Source organism: Trichechus manatus, unplaced genomic scaffold, assembly GCF_000243295.1.
Source record: "Trichechus manatus latirostris isolate Lorelei unplaced genomic scaffold, TriManLat1.0 scaffold00066, whole genome shotgun sequence".
NCBI lineage: Eukaryota > Metazoa > Chordata > Mammalia > Sirenia > Trichechidae > Trichechus > Trichechus manatus.
In genome coordinates this window covers 13,317,039-13,335,611 of record NW_004444002.1, presented here as the reverse complement: position 1 = coordinate 13,335,611, position 18,573 = coordinate 13,317,039, and the positions used below count along the sequence as shown (strand labels likewise).

The 18,573-nt window shown below is 43.1% G+C and overlaps 1 protein-coding gene across 3 annotated transcripts in view; it reads left to right on the top strand.

Annotated features, from left to right (window-relative positions):
- The window catches only part of GPC3 (glypican 3), a 511,040-nt gene extending 503,194 nt beyond the window's left edge, over positions 1 to 7,846 (top strand). For all 3 annotated transcript variants that reach the window (XM_004379638.1, XM_004379637.1, XM_004379636.1), the window contains one exon: positions 7,337 to 7,846. In XM_004379638.1, the coding sequence (XP_004379695.1) occupies positions 7,337 to 7,506 (170 nt within the window). In that variant the 3' untranslated portion in view covers positions 7,507 to 7,846. The remainder of the gene's footprint in view (positions 1 to 7,336) is intronic.
- The last annotated feature ends 10,727 nt before the right edge of the window (positions 7,847 to 18,573 follow it).

Genomic DNA, 18,573 nt, shown 5'->3' with positions numbered 1-18,573 from the left:
GGAAAAGAGTTGATGTGGCAGGAAGGAAGGTTGTGTCTAGGGGAGGACAAGAAAGGGATCTGTTGGAATTCAGAAGAGAATTGCAGAGTCCCAGGGCATGTGGGGCAATGGACAGCTAAGTGAATATTGCAATGGACTCCATTTCTCCAGAGATTTCCCAGGGTTTCAGCCAGTGGGTTCTTCGAGGCAGTGTCCTCAAGGTTTCACATATTCATGTCTTGGGGGCCAACTGTACACAGCAAATGCAAAACACAAGGATAGTGGTGTTGCTGTTACTATATTAGGGCCGGATTGGAGCCATCTGCTGGTGCAAGCTTGGCAAGGAAGAAACCCCCATGGTTGGCTCAGTGGCAGCATTGTCTCCCATGGCATCTTGATAGCAGCTCTTCTTTCAGGCTGCCCTGTGAGATCTGCCTGTCAGTGTGGGTGAGGTCCCTGAAACAATACATTGTCCTCCTTGAATCCCATGCCCTCAGAGGGTGAGCATTTGCTTCCTGTTATCTGCTGGAGACCCCAGTGGCTTTGTAAAGACCCAAAGGCTTGTCTTACTGGCTGACAAATCCTCCTCGACTGCCTGTGCCTGCCTGTTCCTGCCTGCTTGATATACCTCAGGTCCAGCAACTTCTCCAAAGTTTAGTGTGTGCTGGCGTCAGTGGAAGTTATTATGCCAGGGTTTCAAAACCAAAATAAAACAACAGTGCAGCTTTGATTTACTTATTGCCAGGCTCTCTCATCCCAAGATTAGAACAGCTCAAGAAGAAAAGGGATTCAGAATTAGGTAGCTAACGAACATCACCAAAACAATTCACATTCCAAGGAAGCAATGGGATGAGCCTGCTTACTCATGGAGGCACTGCTGAGGGCAGCCATCTTGGCCATGGTGGGTAGACATGAGTGCAGCCTGCAGCCATCTATGCTCCATACTGGGCCCCAAGAAGGAGTCCCTGGGTGGAATAAATGGTTAAGCACTTGACTACTAACCGAAAGTTTGATGATATTAAAACGAACATCCTATTAAGCCAATAATATAAATTGATTTGAAGTTTATTTAATATGTGATTTGCAAATCAAGCAACACTTCTGACTAGAGAGTCAAAGTGTTCCAAAGAGAAAAGAACTTCCAAAGAGTCTTATAGCCCATTTTATGGACATTGGCAGGGGAACAGCATTTACATAGTAACAATTTACCCTCACACACAGCTTCCAGTCCAACCCTAGAGTTTCTGTTCTTGAAACTGCACATAAGATAATTCTTCAAAAGAGCATCATGCCCAAGACAAACAGGTCTTTACTAATTAGCAGGACTATTATTTGAAACGAGCCCTGGTGGCACAGTAGTTAAAGTGTGCTCTTCTGCTAATCAAAATGTCAGTGGTTCAAACCCACCAGCTGCTCTGTGGGAGAAAGACGTGGCAGTCTGCTCCCATAAGGATTTACAGCCTTGGAAACCCTATGAGGCACTTCTACTCTGTCTTATAGGGTCTCTTGAGTCGGAATCGACTCAACGGCAACGGGTTTATTGTTTGATTAAGAGTGACTTTTAGGAGACCAGTCTGCTCAAGGTTCAAGGTTCAAAAGATCACCTCAGGGCAATGGCCTGGGTCGGTCACCCCAACTCCATAGACCCCAGAAATCTGGATTCCAGGAGAATTAAACATTGTTTATCCATGGTTTGAACCCATCTAGGGTGCCTCAGAAGAAAGGCCTGGCAGTCTCCTTCTAAACAATCACAGCTTTGAAAACCCTATGGAGAGCAGTTCTACTCTGTTCACATGTGGTCGCTTGGATTCAGAACTGAATCGGAATTGACTCAACAGAAACTGGTTTGGGTTTTTTTGGTTTGGGGCCCGAAGAGCCTTGGAATCAGAGAGAAATAAAACTAGAAGGAGACTTAGATGGGGCAACTGAGACCCAGAGGAGAGGGAAATGACTTGCCCAAGGTGAAATAGTAGGTCAGTGACTGAGCAGGTCTGGAACCCAGGGCTCCAGACTCTCAGGATGGTGTGGTTTCTACTTCATTAGCCTTGGTGGCGTAGTGGTTAAGAGCTACGGCTGCTAACCAAAAGGTCAGCAGTTTGAATCCACCAGCCACTGCTTGGAAACCCTATGGGGCAGTTCTACTCTGTCCTATAGGGTCCCTATGAGTTAATCGACTTGATGGCACCTAACAATAACAATCCTCCTTAGGGACTCCACTAGCAGACTCTGAATTACTACTCCCCACTGAGTGCTTTGCCTGATGCAGAAAAACTTTTCAATACAAACAAGGAGCAGACCTTTATGACTGACCATTGTTTTAAACAGATTATCTAATCTGCAACACAAGGGACACGAGAGTCAGGGCTAAGTGTGTAATTAGTACAGATTGTTGGGTCTACGTTCTGGATGTAGTTAAACTGATTACAAATAGGAACAGATTTTTGGATTTAGCATGAAAATCTCCTTGCTGGCCCAAAAGGTTCTCACTGACAATCAGCTTCAAGATAGAAACAATTTATGTGCATTTTACAATATGCACTTAACACAACAAAGATCTGTTCTGGAAAATCACTGATAAACATACAAATATAAATGATTTAAAAGAGAATGGTTTGTGGTACTTCCCATGATACATCTGGTTTATAGCAAACTGAGATTTTTTGTTTGGTGTAGACTTAGCTTCTTTGTAAGGTTTTGTTTTTTTGCTTTTAATTTTTTGTATATTTCTACTGGCTGATCCCCAGATATTGTTCCCACAGGCATCTTGTTTTTTCCAAGACAAGATGTCTGACAAGTCTCTCTCACTTTGGGCCATCCTCCACACTGCTAACAATGATCTTTAAAAAACACAAATCAGATCATGTGGTTCCCTTACTTCAAAACCTTCTGTGGCTCCCTACTGCCCGCAGAATAAAATTTGGCATTCCTAATCTACTACGGAGCCCTGGTGGCGCAGTGGTTAAGAGCTACAGCTGCTAACCAAAGGGTGGGCAGTTTGAATCCACCAGCTGCTCCTTGGAAACCCTATGGGGCAGTTCTGCTCTGTCCTAGAGGGTTGCTATGAGTTGGAATAGACTCAACGGTAATGAGTTTTTTGGGGGGTTTAATCTACCATGATTTGGCCATTACTTGCCCTTCCCGCCTTACCTTTCATCACCCTCCACCCACACACACAAACACACATACACACACACCAAAACAATGTACACTATGTGTCCCCTCCAACCATGGAGGCTACTTTGCTCCTGCTGAGTATACTCTACCTGCATTCTCCTATCTTTCTGATTTTGCTCAAGCTGAACCCTCTGCCTGGAATAACCTTTTCATCCAAGCCCTGTCATCGTTCCACCCATCCTTCATGGTACAGATTATATCCCAATTGTTTCAAGCTTCTCAGATCCCTCTGTTTAGAATTTTTATCTCCTTCCACTCTACGCCCGTGGTGTTTTGCTTGGGCCTTTATCTGAGCCCCAAACCCTATTTCCTCTATCTCCCATAATGCTCATATATTGTGCTAAATTGAACTGATCCACATGTCCCCTTCGTCTCTAATCTCTTCTTTTCATCTCATGAGGGCCCCGATTGTGGCTTTGCTGGGATCCCCATCCATATTAATCACAGGAACCCAGCTATGGGGTTGAGTGACAAACATTTGCTGCTGCTGTGAATGAGGAGCCTCAGGAAATCTCTAGCTACAGCTTACGAACCACCACCACCGGTTACTGTCGAGTCAGCTCCAACTCATGGCGCCCCCATATGTGTCAGAGTAGAACTGTGCTCCAGAGGGTTTTCAATGGCTGGTTTTTCTGCAAGTAGATTGCCAGGCCTTTCTTCTGAGACACCTCTGGGTAGCATCAAATCACCAACCTTTTGGTTAGCAGCTGAGCATGGTAACTGTTTGCACGACTTAGGAAGCACGGGGAGGTATAATTCTGAATGTTTCTGAGGGCCCTTTGGAAGTAGAAGACTGGGCCCAGCTTTGTGTCTGGGGTGCCCAAATGGGCCTGACCATCATTGTCGAGTTCTTCAGGGAGGTAGAACTGATAAGATAATTTGCTTTCTGGGTCCTCAAACCCAGAGATCTTTTCAGCATTTCATAAAGCTTATGAAAAGCAAGTCTACTTGATTAAGTACATGATCACTTTGATGTGGACACACTATCTCTTCTTTTGGTAGTTCTGTTTAACAGTATATATTTCACTTACCGAGTTTCTGGTTTTTTTTTTTTTTTAATCCCAAGAAGAACTTCATTACTATTTAATCACTGCAGTTCTGTTTAGTATATAAATTTTTTCAAGAGGCAGTATAGCTTCATATGAGCTTTGGAGTCAGATGTACTTCAAATAGCACCTCTATCACTTAGCAGCTATATAAATGTGGGACAAACGTTTAACTTGAGTTTTAGCGTCCCCATTGGTAAAACAGGAATTATAATACCTACCTCATAGCACTGTTGAGAAGGTTAAAATTAAATGTAATAAGGTACATAAATAGCTTAGCACAGTGTCTGGCACACAATGAGGACCCAACAAATGGTAGTCATTATTATAATTTTAAAACCTAGGGTCCAAGAGGTGGCAAAAAATGATTAGAAACTACTGGATCTAACATAACTGCTGGGTTGAGCATCACTGCTACAGTGGACAAAACTGTTTAGTGTTAGCAGATTATTTCAAGAACAAAATAAATAGTGTAGGAGCTGAGTGGTAACATTAATAGATGTCTTTGCATCTTGATGTTGGGCAAGGGTCATTATCCAGAAGAGGAATCTGAAAGCGATGCCGAGAGTGCTCTCATTCAGGTCAACCCTAAAAATACTCCTCTTCATTTAAGTGGAGAAGTTGCCGTGAGACTCAAGGCTGGGCTTTCAACAGTTACAGCCATATGTGTTCTCGAAATCCGATCATGACCTAAGCTTGTGCTATCCTTGCCGACTGACAGCTGACCTCGGCCTTCTCTGCACCCCACATAGTTCACCTTTCAGAGAAAGAGCTCTGATTTCCAAGTAGAGCATTACTCTTTGTTCTTTCTTTCTTTTTATTTGGTTTATATGTATTTATTATTTAGGGCAGGAATCGAGATTATTGTTGTTAGGTACCATCAAGCTGGCTCCGACGTATAGCGATCTTATGGATAATGGAACAAAACGTTGCCCAGCCCTGCATCATCTTCTAGATTATAGTCTGCAGTTTAGCTTTTTCCCTGGGTCCAAAGGTTCCCCAGAAAATTTGAGTTGAATTAGTCTCAGCACCGAAGCAGAATAACTTTCTCAGTTGTTTTGTTTTGGTATTTATTTGTATATTTTTGTAACTTATTTTTGTTGTTGAGAATACACACAGCAGAATATACACTAATTCAGCAATTTCTACACGTACAATTCAGTGACATTACTTCCTTAGCTTTGAGAGAAGAAATTTCAAAGCAAAATATTGTCAGATTCATGTATGTTAAAACTTAGGACTTCATTTCTTTATACAGCAATTAAAAATAATTAAAATTACAGTTAATAGCGAAATTAAAAATTATTTCTATCTAATATGATAAGTAAAGGATGAAATAAATCATGACTAGATTATTGAAATTAAGAGGGAAAAGATCAATGCCCGTTAGATAAAAAGATATGAACAAGTATGCAATGAAAAGTATAATTAGTAAACTAGACCATGGAAACAGTTGATCTGCACTAGTAATCAAATACATGCAAATTAAGAAAATTTGAGATATCCTCTACTGACTAAAATAGGCACCCTGGTGGCATAATGGTTAAGCACTCAACTGCTAACTGAAAGGCTGGCAGTTCAAACTCACCCAGTGGCTCCGCAGGAGAAAAACCTGGCAATCTGCTTCCACGAAGATTATAACCAAGAAAACCCTATGGGGGAGTTCTTCTCCATCACCTGGGGTCGCTGTGAGTTGGAATCCACTCAGCGGCACCCAACAGCAACATAACACTGACTAAAATATCTTTTTTGGATTGAGGGACAGTCAAATTGGTTCCCTCACCACCGCTTGTGGTATTATAAATTGCAGTAGCACTTTTGGAAAGCAGTATTGCAGTATGTGTAATCAGACCCCTGGCTTTGATCACCTTGACCTAGCTGCCTGCCCTAACCAGTGCCAGCCTCAGAGCAGCCCTGATCCAGGGCCATGCCCTGCACACACCCTGGACCAGCTCAGTCCCCACACTTTCTTCCTGTGACTTCCTGAGTATTTCATCCCCTGTAAGAGGAGCTCTTCCTTCCTTCCTTTCCTCTGTAGAATCCCAGTCATTTCCTCGGTGCCTGTTGATGTCCATCTCAGTGTCCCAAAGGAATCTTGCCGGCTCCCTTGGCTGCAGGGCAGTTGGCTGGTAAGGTGGCTCGCATCCCATCACCTTCACAAGCTATCAAAAGAGAAACATTGGAGACCGAGTCTAGAAAAGCCAAGGGTGAAGATTTGAGCTCTACATCTGGAAAATCAAACCTGAACGAAACTCAGAATTGGGCCAGGTGCCATCCAGCTTGAATTTCCTGATCAACCACTATCTGCTTAGATTTACCTTCTGCAAGACTTTTGTTTTAGGCCAACCCCAACATCCCCATGTCTTTTCAGAATTGTGAACCTATCTCATATAAGCAGTAGGCAATCAGATTTGGAAGACAGTGGCCCTTACCCACTAGTCTCTCCTTAGTCTTCATTTGCTTGGTATAAGTTTAAATGCTAAGATTTAGATCAATTTTGGTTTTTTGTTGTTTGATTTTTTGGGGAGTACAATGATAAGACCATATAAATAAAAGAAGAAATATTTGGGGAAAATAAAACAGCTATCAATAGCAACTACCCTATCCTCAATCCTAATTAAAGCAAGAGTTCCAGGACAAGGAAATTTGTATGGGGTGCAGGGCCCAGGAAAATTACGTTGAGTGCCCACAACCCCGCAAACACCCACACGCAAGGACACATGTGTATTCATCCACACAGCACCTTCAATTTCCATACTAGTGAGATCAGATCAGGTGAAGATGACCTTCAAGCACAGCCTTGTCTGGGAGATGGTGTTGCAAAGGGCCAACATGTACCTTGGACTGTGTGTGGAGTGAAAGGGGAGAGAGGAGCAGCTGGCCACTACCTCGCCTCCCCTGCCTGGTATGATCTCTGGAGAAAGCAACTCCGGCCACTATCTCCTTCCGCTGGCATCTCCCCCTACCCCCCACAACTTCTCTCAGCTCCCTCCCATCTCCTGGTGGCCTTCCTTTCAAAGAAAGAAAGAAATCAAAGCTGGGTATCCCAGCTGTTCTAGCAAGTGCTTGAGCCATGAATAGTGTGTGCCTGATGCTGTTGGTAAACCTGTATTTAAAGTCCTCTTGTCTTTTGGCAGAACTGGCTTATGATCTGGATGTGGATGATGCTCCTGGAAGCAAGCAACGTGCAAATCAGAAGGACAACGAGATTGCTGCCTCTCACAACGTCGGGAACTGGCATTCCCCCCTGAAGGTTCTAACCAGCATGGCGGTCTACATGGTGTGCTTTTTCTTCCTGGTGCACTGACTTACCAGTGCACGGCCCATGTGCTGCCCCTCAGCACCCTGTGGTCTTCCTCTATAAAGGGAACCACCCTCTTATTTTTTTATCTTATATACCTCCTCCAGCCATTTAGTAGAGAACTAACCATGAGTTATGTTTTCGAAAATCAAATGGTATCTTTATGAGGAAGGTAAATTTTAGTGGTAGTATAGATTGTCCTTTTGCAAAGAAAAAAAAAAACATCAAGTTGTGCCAAATTATTTTCCTATGTTTGGCTGCTAGAACATGGTTACCATGTCTCTCTCTCTCTTTCTCTTTGCATGGATTTCTTTGGAAAAAAAAATAATAAATACTCAAATAAAAATGTATTGGGTCTTTTTTGGAAAGTCCTTGTATATGGTGGCCATTCAGTCAATGCTTTTCGTCCTCGCCCTGCTTTCTATTCAGTATACCAAAATCACATCAAGCCCCAACTGGAGTCCTCAATACCCATCTCCCTACCTAGCTGTTGTTGGGAATCAATCCTAACCTCAAGCCCTAGTCAAATCCAATCCCTCCCAACACACACTCAATCCACAGTCTACATTTAGAAACCCTGGGCTGGGTTGGGATGTCTTGCCGATGACACCAAAGGTATCTCAAAAAAGTTCTCAGGTCTCTCTTTACAAATTTTATTTTGCTAAAAATGCTTTGGGCAAATAGAAATCCTCTGCGTGGGTCATAGAATTACACGATTAATATTCTTCCTTAATGGTTCCATGTCCATGCCCTGCTTCCTCCCCCAACCCAGAGAGGTAGGCCCAAGCTGGGCCAGAAATAATTCCCCCAGCTTCTCTGCTGCTGTCTCAGGGGTGCTCTCCGCCACTACTCTCTAGTGCTGCCACATGGCAGGGCCAGCAGTTGCCCTGGGTCAGGTTGCAAAGGTTGTCATCAGGAAAGCCATGATTTATAGGATGCAACACTCACTCTTGGCCTCAGGTAAGCTTCTTCAACATTCATTCATTCATTCAGCAACTAGGTTTTGTGTACCTGTTAGGTGCCAGGTATTGCACCAGATGCTGGAGACAGTGGAAAACAAAACAGATTCAATCCCTGCTCACAGGGAGCTGAAGGTCGAGCACCCATACTGATTTCAACACCAACTCTGTGCCAGTTGTAGGCCAAGTATTATTACTTAAATGTGTTTTCTACACATATCATACCACACCACAGACAATAATGGTACTTATGCTGATTCTCGAACATTCTACTGAGAAGGAGCACCAGTGTTAACCAACTTGCCATTTTTTATAATGTTCAGCACAGTGCCCTTAGCAGATCAGGTCAACAGAGACATTCTTGATTCTTTCTAAAGGGTGGGAACCCAACTCCCACCTGAGGGCAAGGGTGGGAAGGGAGCTGGTTATGGGAGAAGCTGAGTGAGTATGAGAAAAAAGAGAGCAAGACCCAGGGAAAAGGTGTCAGCAAAGGTCAGGGATGGACTGGGAAAGCCCCTTTGATTCTAGGAGGTGGTCCCAGTCAGGATCTCTGATTTCTGTCTAAAGGCAGGAGGTCACCATGCGGGAAACAGAAGGTGTAATTTCTCACAACTTATCATTCCCCCCTCCTGCTGTCACTAACACACTTCTGTCAGGGTCTCCTGCAGTGCACAGGTTTCCAATATCCATTTCTGCCCTGTGGAGAAATTCTCACAAACACCAGTTGGAAATGTTTGGTTTAGCATTTCCCTGGGTGGGTTTTGTTGGAGTTAAGATTTCCGTCAGTTGTATTTTTTAATATGCTTGCAACGATTTGTAGTGTTTGGTAAGACTTGAAAGGGAAAGAAATCACTGGCCTTTGGGAGTTTTGTTGTTTGTTTGTTTTTTTAATTTAGAAAATATATATGTAACAAAAACATTTCCATTGTACCATTCTTCACATGTACAGTTAGTTCAGTGACATTAATTATGTTCATCATGTTGTTGAACTTTTTTTTTAATTTATTTTGTTGTTGTTGAGAATATACACAGCAAAATATCCGCCGATTCAACAGTTTCTACATGTACAATTCAGTAACATTGATTACATTCTCTGAGTTGTGCAACCATTCTCACCTTCCTTTTCAGAGTTGTTCCCCACCCCCCCACCCCCGCCCCTGGCCACTAACAAACTCACTGTACCCTAAGGCTCCTATCTAACCTTTCGAGTTGCTATTGTCAGTCTGATCTCGTATAGATAGTTCTTAAAAGAACACAATGCTCAAGGCAGACATTCTTTACTACTTAAGCTAAACTATTATTTGGTGGCCTTTGTTTCTAAAACCATCATTATTTCTGTATTTGAATGGGGTTTGTGTAAGAACACTTAGATTCATGAAACCTAAATACTGGAAAGGTTTGCTCCGGGGCCTCAGAGTATGATGTTCTAACAACAGTCAAGAAGGATTTAAAGCCTAGTTGTCCCATAATAACTGTCCCTGTGATTCCAGGACAAGGAAGGGGTTTTTTGTTTTGTTTTGTGGATTTTTGTTGTTGTTGTTTAATGTGGCAACAGTAATTTGTGGCTCTGAGACTAAGCCTTGCACCTGCAAGCGGGAGAGGACTGTTTTAAAATCCTTTACCTCCTCTCTGGGAAGTGGAGGGGATTGTCAGTTTTTACATACCCTTCTCGTTCACTACCCCTCTCTAGACCTCAGGTTCCCTATTGTAAAGGAAGAATCAGGGTAAGATTTCTAGTTTGTCTCGTTTGTGCTCTGATATCGTGGCACCGTTGATCGCAAAAGGAAGTACTGGTCTCTCTGCCCAGCACTGGTGTCACGAATGTGCTGTTACCCCAATGCATCTCACAACTTGTCCAGCCCAAGGTCATGTTTGTCATGCATCAGTTCCCAGAACATTACCCAAGCCAGCCAGTGTTTCTGCTTTCTTGGTACACTATCTGCAAACTGGTGCATCAGAAGATCCGGTACCAGTACCAGTTGCCGTTGAGTGACCCCGTGTGTGTCAGAGTAGAACTATTCTCCGTAGAGTTTTCAATGGCTGAGTTTTCAGAAGTAGACGGCGAGGCCTTTCTTCTGAGGTGCCTCTGGGTGGACTTGAACCTCCAGCCTTTGGTTAGCAGCCAAGTGTGTTAACCGTTTGCACCACCCAGGGACTCCATCAGAAAACCAGCTTCCCTGTAATGTCCACAGCCTCCTGGCTTCAGCCAAATGGACAGGATAACCATACACAGGGTCAAATTAACCAGTAAGCAAGGTAAGCACAGGCTTAATTGTGTTTACTTACTAATCTGTAGTGCACAGTTTCACATGGGTTTCACCAGTGCACCACCGGGGCTCTCTACACCTGAATTAAAAGAGCCCTGGTGGCTGAAGAATTGATGCCTTTGAATCGTGGTGTTGGCAAAGAAGATTGAATATACCCTGGACTGCCAGAAGAACGAACGCGTCTGTCTTGGGAGAAGTACAGCCGGAATGCTCCTTAGAAGCAAGGATGGCGAGACAACGTCTTACATACTTTGGACATGTTATCCATGGGACCAGTCCCTGGAGAAGGACATCATGCTTGGTAAAGTACAGGGTCAGTGAAAAAGAGGAAGACCCTCAATGAGATAGATTGACACAGTGGCTGCAACAATGGGCTCAAGTATAGCAACGATTGTGAGGGTGGCGCAGGACTGGGCAGTGTTTTGTTCTGTTATACGTAGGGTCGCTATGAGTTGGATCCGACTTGATGGCATCTAACAACAACTGGTGGCGCAATGGTTAAGCACCAGGCTGCTAACCAAAAGGTTGGCGGTTTGAATCCACCAGCTGCTCCACAGGAGAAAGCTGTGGCAGTCTGCTTCCGTAAAGATTTACAGCCTTGGAAACCCTATGGGGTAGTTCTACTCTGTCTTATAGGGTCACTATGAGTCAGAATCAACTTGACAGCAATGGATTTACACCTGAATAATGTTAAGATGACTATTTTGTCCTTAGAATAGCCGCTGGGAAGTTGCCTCATCTTGTTGAAAGTTTCCAGATCTCTTTCTCGTTGGATTCGTGTGTGAAGTTCCACCAGCTCAACTGGGATACTTGAACAAGGTTAATTCTTGGAATAACAGATCTTGAATCCCTAGGCTGAAAGGAACCTTACAGCTCATCCCACAGTTGATAACCACCTAAAGCAGGGCTCTCACTAGGTCACAAAGCACTCTGTTTTGTTGCTGGACACTTCTTAATATTTAGCGAATTTATTTTCTTCAAAAGAAAAAAATATTACAAAAGATATAAATACTGATAAGAAAAATTCCAACAATACAGAATTTTTGTTTATTGTACTTTAAGTGAAAGTTTACAATTCAAGTTAGTCTCTCATACAAAAATTTATACATACATTTTTATGTGGCTCTAACTGCTCTCCCCATACTGTGACAGCACACTCCTCCTTTCCACCCCTGATTCCCCATGTCCATTCAGCCAGCTCCTAACCCTCTCTGCCATATCGTCTCACCTCCAGACAGAAGCTGCCCATTTAGTCTCATGTATCTGCTTGAGCTAAGAGGCACACTCCTCACGAGTATCATTTTATGTCCCACAGTCCAGTCTAATCCCTGTCTGAAGAGTTGGCCTCAGAAATTGTTTTAGTTCTCGGCTGATAGAGAATACAGGAGCCATGCTTTCCAGGGTACCTCCAGTCTCAGTCAGACCATTAAGTCTGGTCTTCTTACTAGAATTTGAGTTCTGCACCCCACCTTTCTCCTGCTCCATCCGGGACTCTCTGTTGTGTTCCCTGTCAGGGTGGTCATTGGTGGTAGCTGGGCACCATCTAGTTCTTCTGGTCTCAGGCTGATGAAGTCTCTGGTTTATGTGGCCCTTTCTTTCTCTTGGGCTACTACTTTCCTTGTGTCTTTGGTGTTCTTCATTCTCCTTTACTCCGGGTTGTTGGGACCAATTGATGTGTCTTAGATGGCAGCTTGTAAGCTTTTATGACCCGAGATGCCACTCACCAAAGTAGGATGCAGAACATTTTCTTAATAAGCTTTGTTATGCCAATTGACCTAGATGTCCCCTGAAACCATGGTCCCCAGACCCCTACCCCTGCTACTCTGCCCCTCAAAGTGTTTGATTATATTAAGGAAACTTCTTAGCTTTGGGTTCGTCCAGTTGTGCTGACTTCCCCTGTAGTGTGTGCTGCCCTTCCCTTCACCTAAGATAATTCTTCAAAAATACAGAATTAAAAAAACAAAAACAAACCAGTTGCCATCGCATCGATTCCAACTCATGGCAACCCCATGAGTGTCAGAGGAGAACTGTGCTCCATAAGGTTTTCAATGTCTGTGATGTTTCAGAACCAGATATCCAGGCCTTTATTCTGAGGTGCTTCTGAGTGGACTCAAACCACCAACTTTTTGGTTAGTAGGTGAGTGCATAACCGTTTGTGCCACCCAGGGATTCCCAATACAGAATTAAGTGAAGTTTTAAAAAAATGGCATTTGCCACATGATTCTACACCCTGTAAAAAAACAAACCAAACCCATTGCCGTTGAGTTGATTCCAACTCACAGCAACCCTATAGGATAGAGTAGAACTGCCCCATAGGGTTTCCAAGGAGCAGCTGGTGGATTCGAACTGCCGACCTTTTGGTTAGCAGCCGTAGCTCTTAACTATTACACCACCAGAGTTTCCCTATACCCTATAGATATCCGAAAAAGAGGAAGATCCTCAAGGAGATGGATTGACACAGTGGCTGCAACAATGGGCTCAAGCATAACAATGATTGTGAGGGTGGCACAGGACCGGGCAGTGTTTCATTCTGTTGTACACAGGGTCGCTATGGGTCGGAACTGACTCGATGGCACCTAACAACAACAACATAGATATTCAGTATTAAATATTTGGTTTCTATCCTTCCTGTCTTTCTTTTTCTCTGTATATGTATATTCACATACATAAGATTACGCTGAACGTACAATTCTATATTAGGAAACAACCATTGTTAGACTGAGTCTAAATCTGCTTTCCTATAATTTCCACCCATTGGTCCTGGCTCTTTCACAAAAAGTGAAGAAGCAACACGAGATTAAGACTTCACCACTTTTTGTGCAGCCAAACCAAAAAAAAAAAACCAAACTCATTGCCATCGAGTCGATTCCGACTCATAGAGACCCTATAGGACAGAGTCGAACTGCCCCATAGAGTTTTTTGTGCAGCCATCTTTCAATAAGTTTTCATCGCTGACTCTTGCTTCTTCCATATTTTTTTTCCTAAACACATCCAGCTCCCTTAGCACATCCGTGCTCCAGCGAGTTCTCTAGCACTGTCATGCCCATAGCAGAACCTGTGGTACAAGTGGAGCCTGAGCCGAGTGAGGATGGGTGGTTATGATCCCAGAAGGGCCCAGAGCCTCTCTCAGAGCAGACCCAGACTACAGACACTTGCTTAGCAGCCACATCACACTCTTCACGCATGAGGAGCCTGTGGCCGACTGAAACATCCAGATGTTTTCACAGGCATGGCTGCCAAGCCAGGTCTCTTCCATCCCATATTTGTGCAATTGATTTTTTTCAAACTAAATTCCAAGAGCTTTTGATTTTCGTCTCTATATTGTCCTAGACAGTATACTTTGTGTGTCTGTGCATGTGTGTGTGTGTGTGTGTGTGTGCGCGCGCGCGCGTGTGTGTGTGTGTTGGGGTGGAGAAACTTTTTCCCTGCCACAACATTTTTGGACATCCTCATTTGGAATTGCTGTGGAGCCAGTTTATGTGCCATGCAAAAAAGTCAGCCTTGTTTCTTTTTCAACCCTTGTTTGGGACCAAAAATAATATTCCTCCACTTGAACACCCACCTCATTCACTAGAATTGCTGCCAAGTAACTTTCAGCTATATCCAAAAATCAAATCTTCCTTCAAGAAACAAAGGCCCCGCCCCCGAGAAGATTCCAAAGAATGTGCTATGGGCTATAAAGGTTTTTTTCCAAAGGAAATTTCTGGAAAATTTGAGGACACTGTCCCTGGTGCAGTTATTCCCTTCCAAGGGGGCTTCTGGAAAGGACATAGTACTAGTTTGGATGTAGAGAGTCTGCTAGGTTTGCCAAGAGACCAAAAAAATATACTCATTGCTTTTTATTCACTTTTATATATTTAGGAAGGAGCCCTGGTGGTTCAGTGGTTAAAGCACTCAGCTGCTAACCGAAGGGTTGGTGGTTCGACTCCATCAGCCACTCCACAGGAGAAAAATATGGCAGTCTGCTCCAGTAAAGGTTTACAGCTTTGGAAACCTTATGGAGCAGTTCTACACTGTCTTATAGGGTCACTATCAGTTGGAATTGACTGGACAGCAATGGGTTTGGTCTGGTTTTATATATCTAGGAATAAATATAACAACTTTGAAATATTCACATTAAAAATAGAGTACAGGGCTGGCATGCAGTAGGTGCTTAATAAGTGTTTGATGAATCCAATATTCCTTATACAAGTATTTATTGAGCAATGCACTGTGCCAGACACTGTACCAAATACTAACAGTACAATATATAAGACAGATACAGTCCCTGCCTTTGTGGGGTTTCAAGTCTACTGGGGGAGAAAAATAAGAAATTACAATACAATATAAACACTATAATGGGGATGTGCAAGGAATGCATAGAAGAGCAGAGTGGGGCACGTATTTGGGTCAGTAGATTATAAACCAGACTTGAAGAAAGTGTAGAAATTGTCCAGGTTAAGAAGAGTGACTACTACCCATCTGTCAATTTGTTGTACTGTGGTGGCTTGTGTGCTGCTATGATTCTGGAAGCTATGCCACTGGTATCTCAAATACCAGCAGGGTCATCCATGGTGGACAGGTTTCAGCAGCGCTTCCAGACTAAGATGAGGAAGAAAGGCCTGGTGGTCTACTTCTGAAAATTGGCCAATGAAACCCTATGGATCACAATATAACATTGTCTGCTACAATGCGGGAAGATGAGCCCCTTAGGTTGGAAGGCACTCAAAATACACAATGGCTACAACAATGGACTTGAGCATACCAACAATCATAAAGATGGCACAGGACCAGGCAACACTTTGTTCTGTTGCACATGGGGTTACCATTAGTCGGAGCCAACTCGACAGCAACTAACAACAAGAAGAAAGAAGAGTATCTTAGGCAGAACAGCACAACACAGGTCCATAGTGGACTGTGCACAGGGCTGTCCATTGCTGCACTGTTTGTCATGGTGGGGCATTGGAGGACACTAGGGTGCCCATCCCTGGGAGAGGGAGAGGTACAAAGTGGACAGTACATACTATGGAGTGTTGTACAACACTTGGAAGCAACAAACGATATGTACACCCAGCAGCACAGATGGATCTTAAAACCAGAGTGTGGGTAAAAATGGCAAGAAACTGAATGAACAACTTAACATCTCACCGTTGGCATAATTAAAATATATTCAAAGAAGACAATACACATTTTACAAAAATACATGCACACCAAAAGATATACATTAACCACATTAGAATGGTTGCCTTTGTGGGAAGAGTAATGGGAATGGGCTTTGGGGATAGAAAAGAATAAATGAATGAATAACCAAAACAAAATGGGAGCCTTATCTGGACTAACTATGATGATGTCCCATGAACTGAGCAATATCTTAAACTCAATCCTTTGCTCCTAAGGTCAAAAACAAAATCAAAGAAGGAAGAAACAGAGAGAGGGGAGGAGGGAGGAAATAAAGAAGGCCTAGGATTCCACAAAGGAGTCCTGGTAGCACAGTGATTAAGCGCTCAGCTGCTAATCAAAATCTTGGTGGTTCAAATTCACCAGCAGCTCCTCGGGAGAAATATGTGCCAGTCTGCTTCTCTCAAGACTGTTGTTGTTAGGTGCTGTCAAGTCAGTTGCAACTCATGGTGACCCCGTGCACAGCAGAATGAAACACTGGCCAGTCCTGCGCCATCCTCACAATCTTCGTTATGTTTGAGCCCATTGTTGCAGCCACTGTGTCAATCCATCTCATTCAGGGTCTTCCTCTTTTTCACTGACCTTCTACTTTACCAAGCATGATGTCCTTCTCTAGGGACTGGTCCCTCCTGATGACATGTCCAAAGTAAGTGAGACAAAGTCTCACCATCTTTGCTTCAGAGAAACATTCTGGCTGTACTTCCTGGACAAATTTGTTCTTTCTTCTGGCAGCCTGTGGTATATTCAATATTCTTCGCCAACTCCATAATTCAAAGGCATCAATTCCTTTTCAGTCTTCCTTATTCATTGTCCAGCTTTCCGAAGCATATGAAGCAATTGAAAATATCATGGCCTGGGTCAGGTGCACCTTAGTCCTTAAAATGACACCTTTGCTTTTGAACACTTTAAAGAGGTCTTTTGCACCAGATTTGCCCAATGCAATACATCATTTGATTTCTTGACTGCTGCTTCCATGGGTGTTGATTGTGGATCCCAGTAGAATGAAATCCTTGACAACTTCAATCTTTCTCCGTTTATCATGATGTTGCTTATTGGCCCAGCTGTGAGGATTTTTGTTTTCTTTATGTTGAGGTGTAATCCATACTGAAGGCTGTTGTCTCTGATCTTCACCAGTAAGTGCTTCAAGTCCTCTTCACTTTCAGCAAGCAAGCTTGTGTCATCTGCATATCGCAGGTTATGAATGAATCTTCCTCCAATCCTGATGTCGTGTTCTTCCTCACATAGTCCAGCTTCTCGGATTATTTGCTCAGCATACAGACTGAATAAATATGGTGAAAGAATACAACCTTGACGCACACCATTCCTGCCTTTATACCACGCAGTATCCCCATGTTCTGTTTGAACCACTGCCTCTTGATCTATGTACAGATTTCTCATGAGCACAATGCAGTGCTCTGGAATTCCCACTCTTTGCAATGTTACCCATAATTTGTTATGATCCACACAGTTGAACACCTTTGCACAGCCACTAAAACACAGGTAAACATCTTTCTGGTATTCTCTGCTTTCAGCCAGGATCCATCTGACATCAGCAGTGGTATCCCTCATTCCGCGTCCTCTTCTGAATCTGGCTTGAATTTCTGGCAGTTCCCTGTCGATGTACTGCTACAACTGCTTTTGAATGATCTTCAGCAAAATTTTACTTGTGTGTGATATTAATGATATTGTTCGATAATTTCTGCATCCTGTTGGATCACCTTTCTTTGGAATGGGCACAAATATAGATCTCTTCCAGTCGGTTAGCCAGATAGCTGTCTTTCAACTTTCTTGGCATAGATGAGTGAGCACTTTCAGCACTGCATGTGTTTGTTGAAACATCTCAGTTGGTATTCCGTCAGTTCCTGGAGCCTGTTTTTCACCATTTGCACTTCTTCCTTCAGTACCATCGGTTCTTGATCATACACTACATCCTGAAATGGTTGAAAGTCGACCAATTCTTTTTGGTACAGTGACTCTGGGTATTCCTTCCATCTTCTTTTGATACTTCCTTCGTTGTTCAATATTTTGCCCATAGAATCCTTCAATGCTGCAACTCGAGGCTTGAATTTTTTCTTCAGTTCTTTCAGCTTGAGAAATGTTGAGCATGTTCTTCCCTTTTGGTTTTCTAACTCCAGATCTTTGCACATGTCATTATAATACTCTACTTTGTCTTCTTGGGCCACCCTTTGAAATCTTATGTTCAGCCGTTTTACATCATCATTTCTTCCTTTTGCTTTGGCTACTCTGCATTCAAAAGCAAGTTTCAGAGTCTCTTCTGACATCCATTTTGGCCTTTTCTTTCTTTCCTGTTTTTTAATGACCTCTTACTTCCTTCATATATAATGTCCTTGATGTTATTCCACAACTCGTCTGGTCTTCGGTCATTAATGTTGAATGCATTAAATCTACTCTTTTTTTTTTTTCTTTTTATTGTACTTCAGGTGAAGGCTTACAGAATAAATAGTTTCTCGTGAAACAGAAGTACACATGTTGTTTTATGACATTGGTTAACAACCCCACAACATATCAACCCTCTAACTTCTCAGTCTTTTTTTTGGTGGAAATACACGTAGCCAAAGATACACCATTTCAAAAACTTCTACATGCACAGTTCAGTGACATTGACTACGCTCTTCCAATTGTGCTGTTATTCGCACTTAAGATGAAGGCTTACAGAACAAAATAGTTTC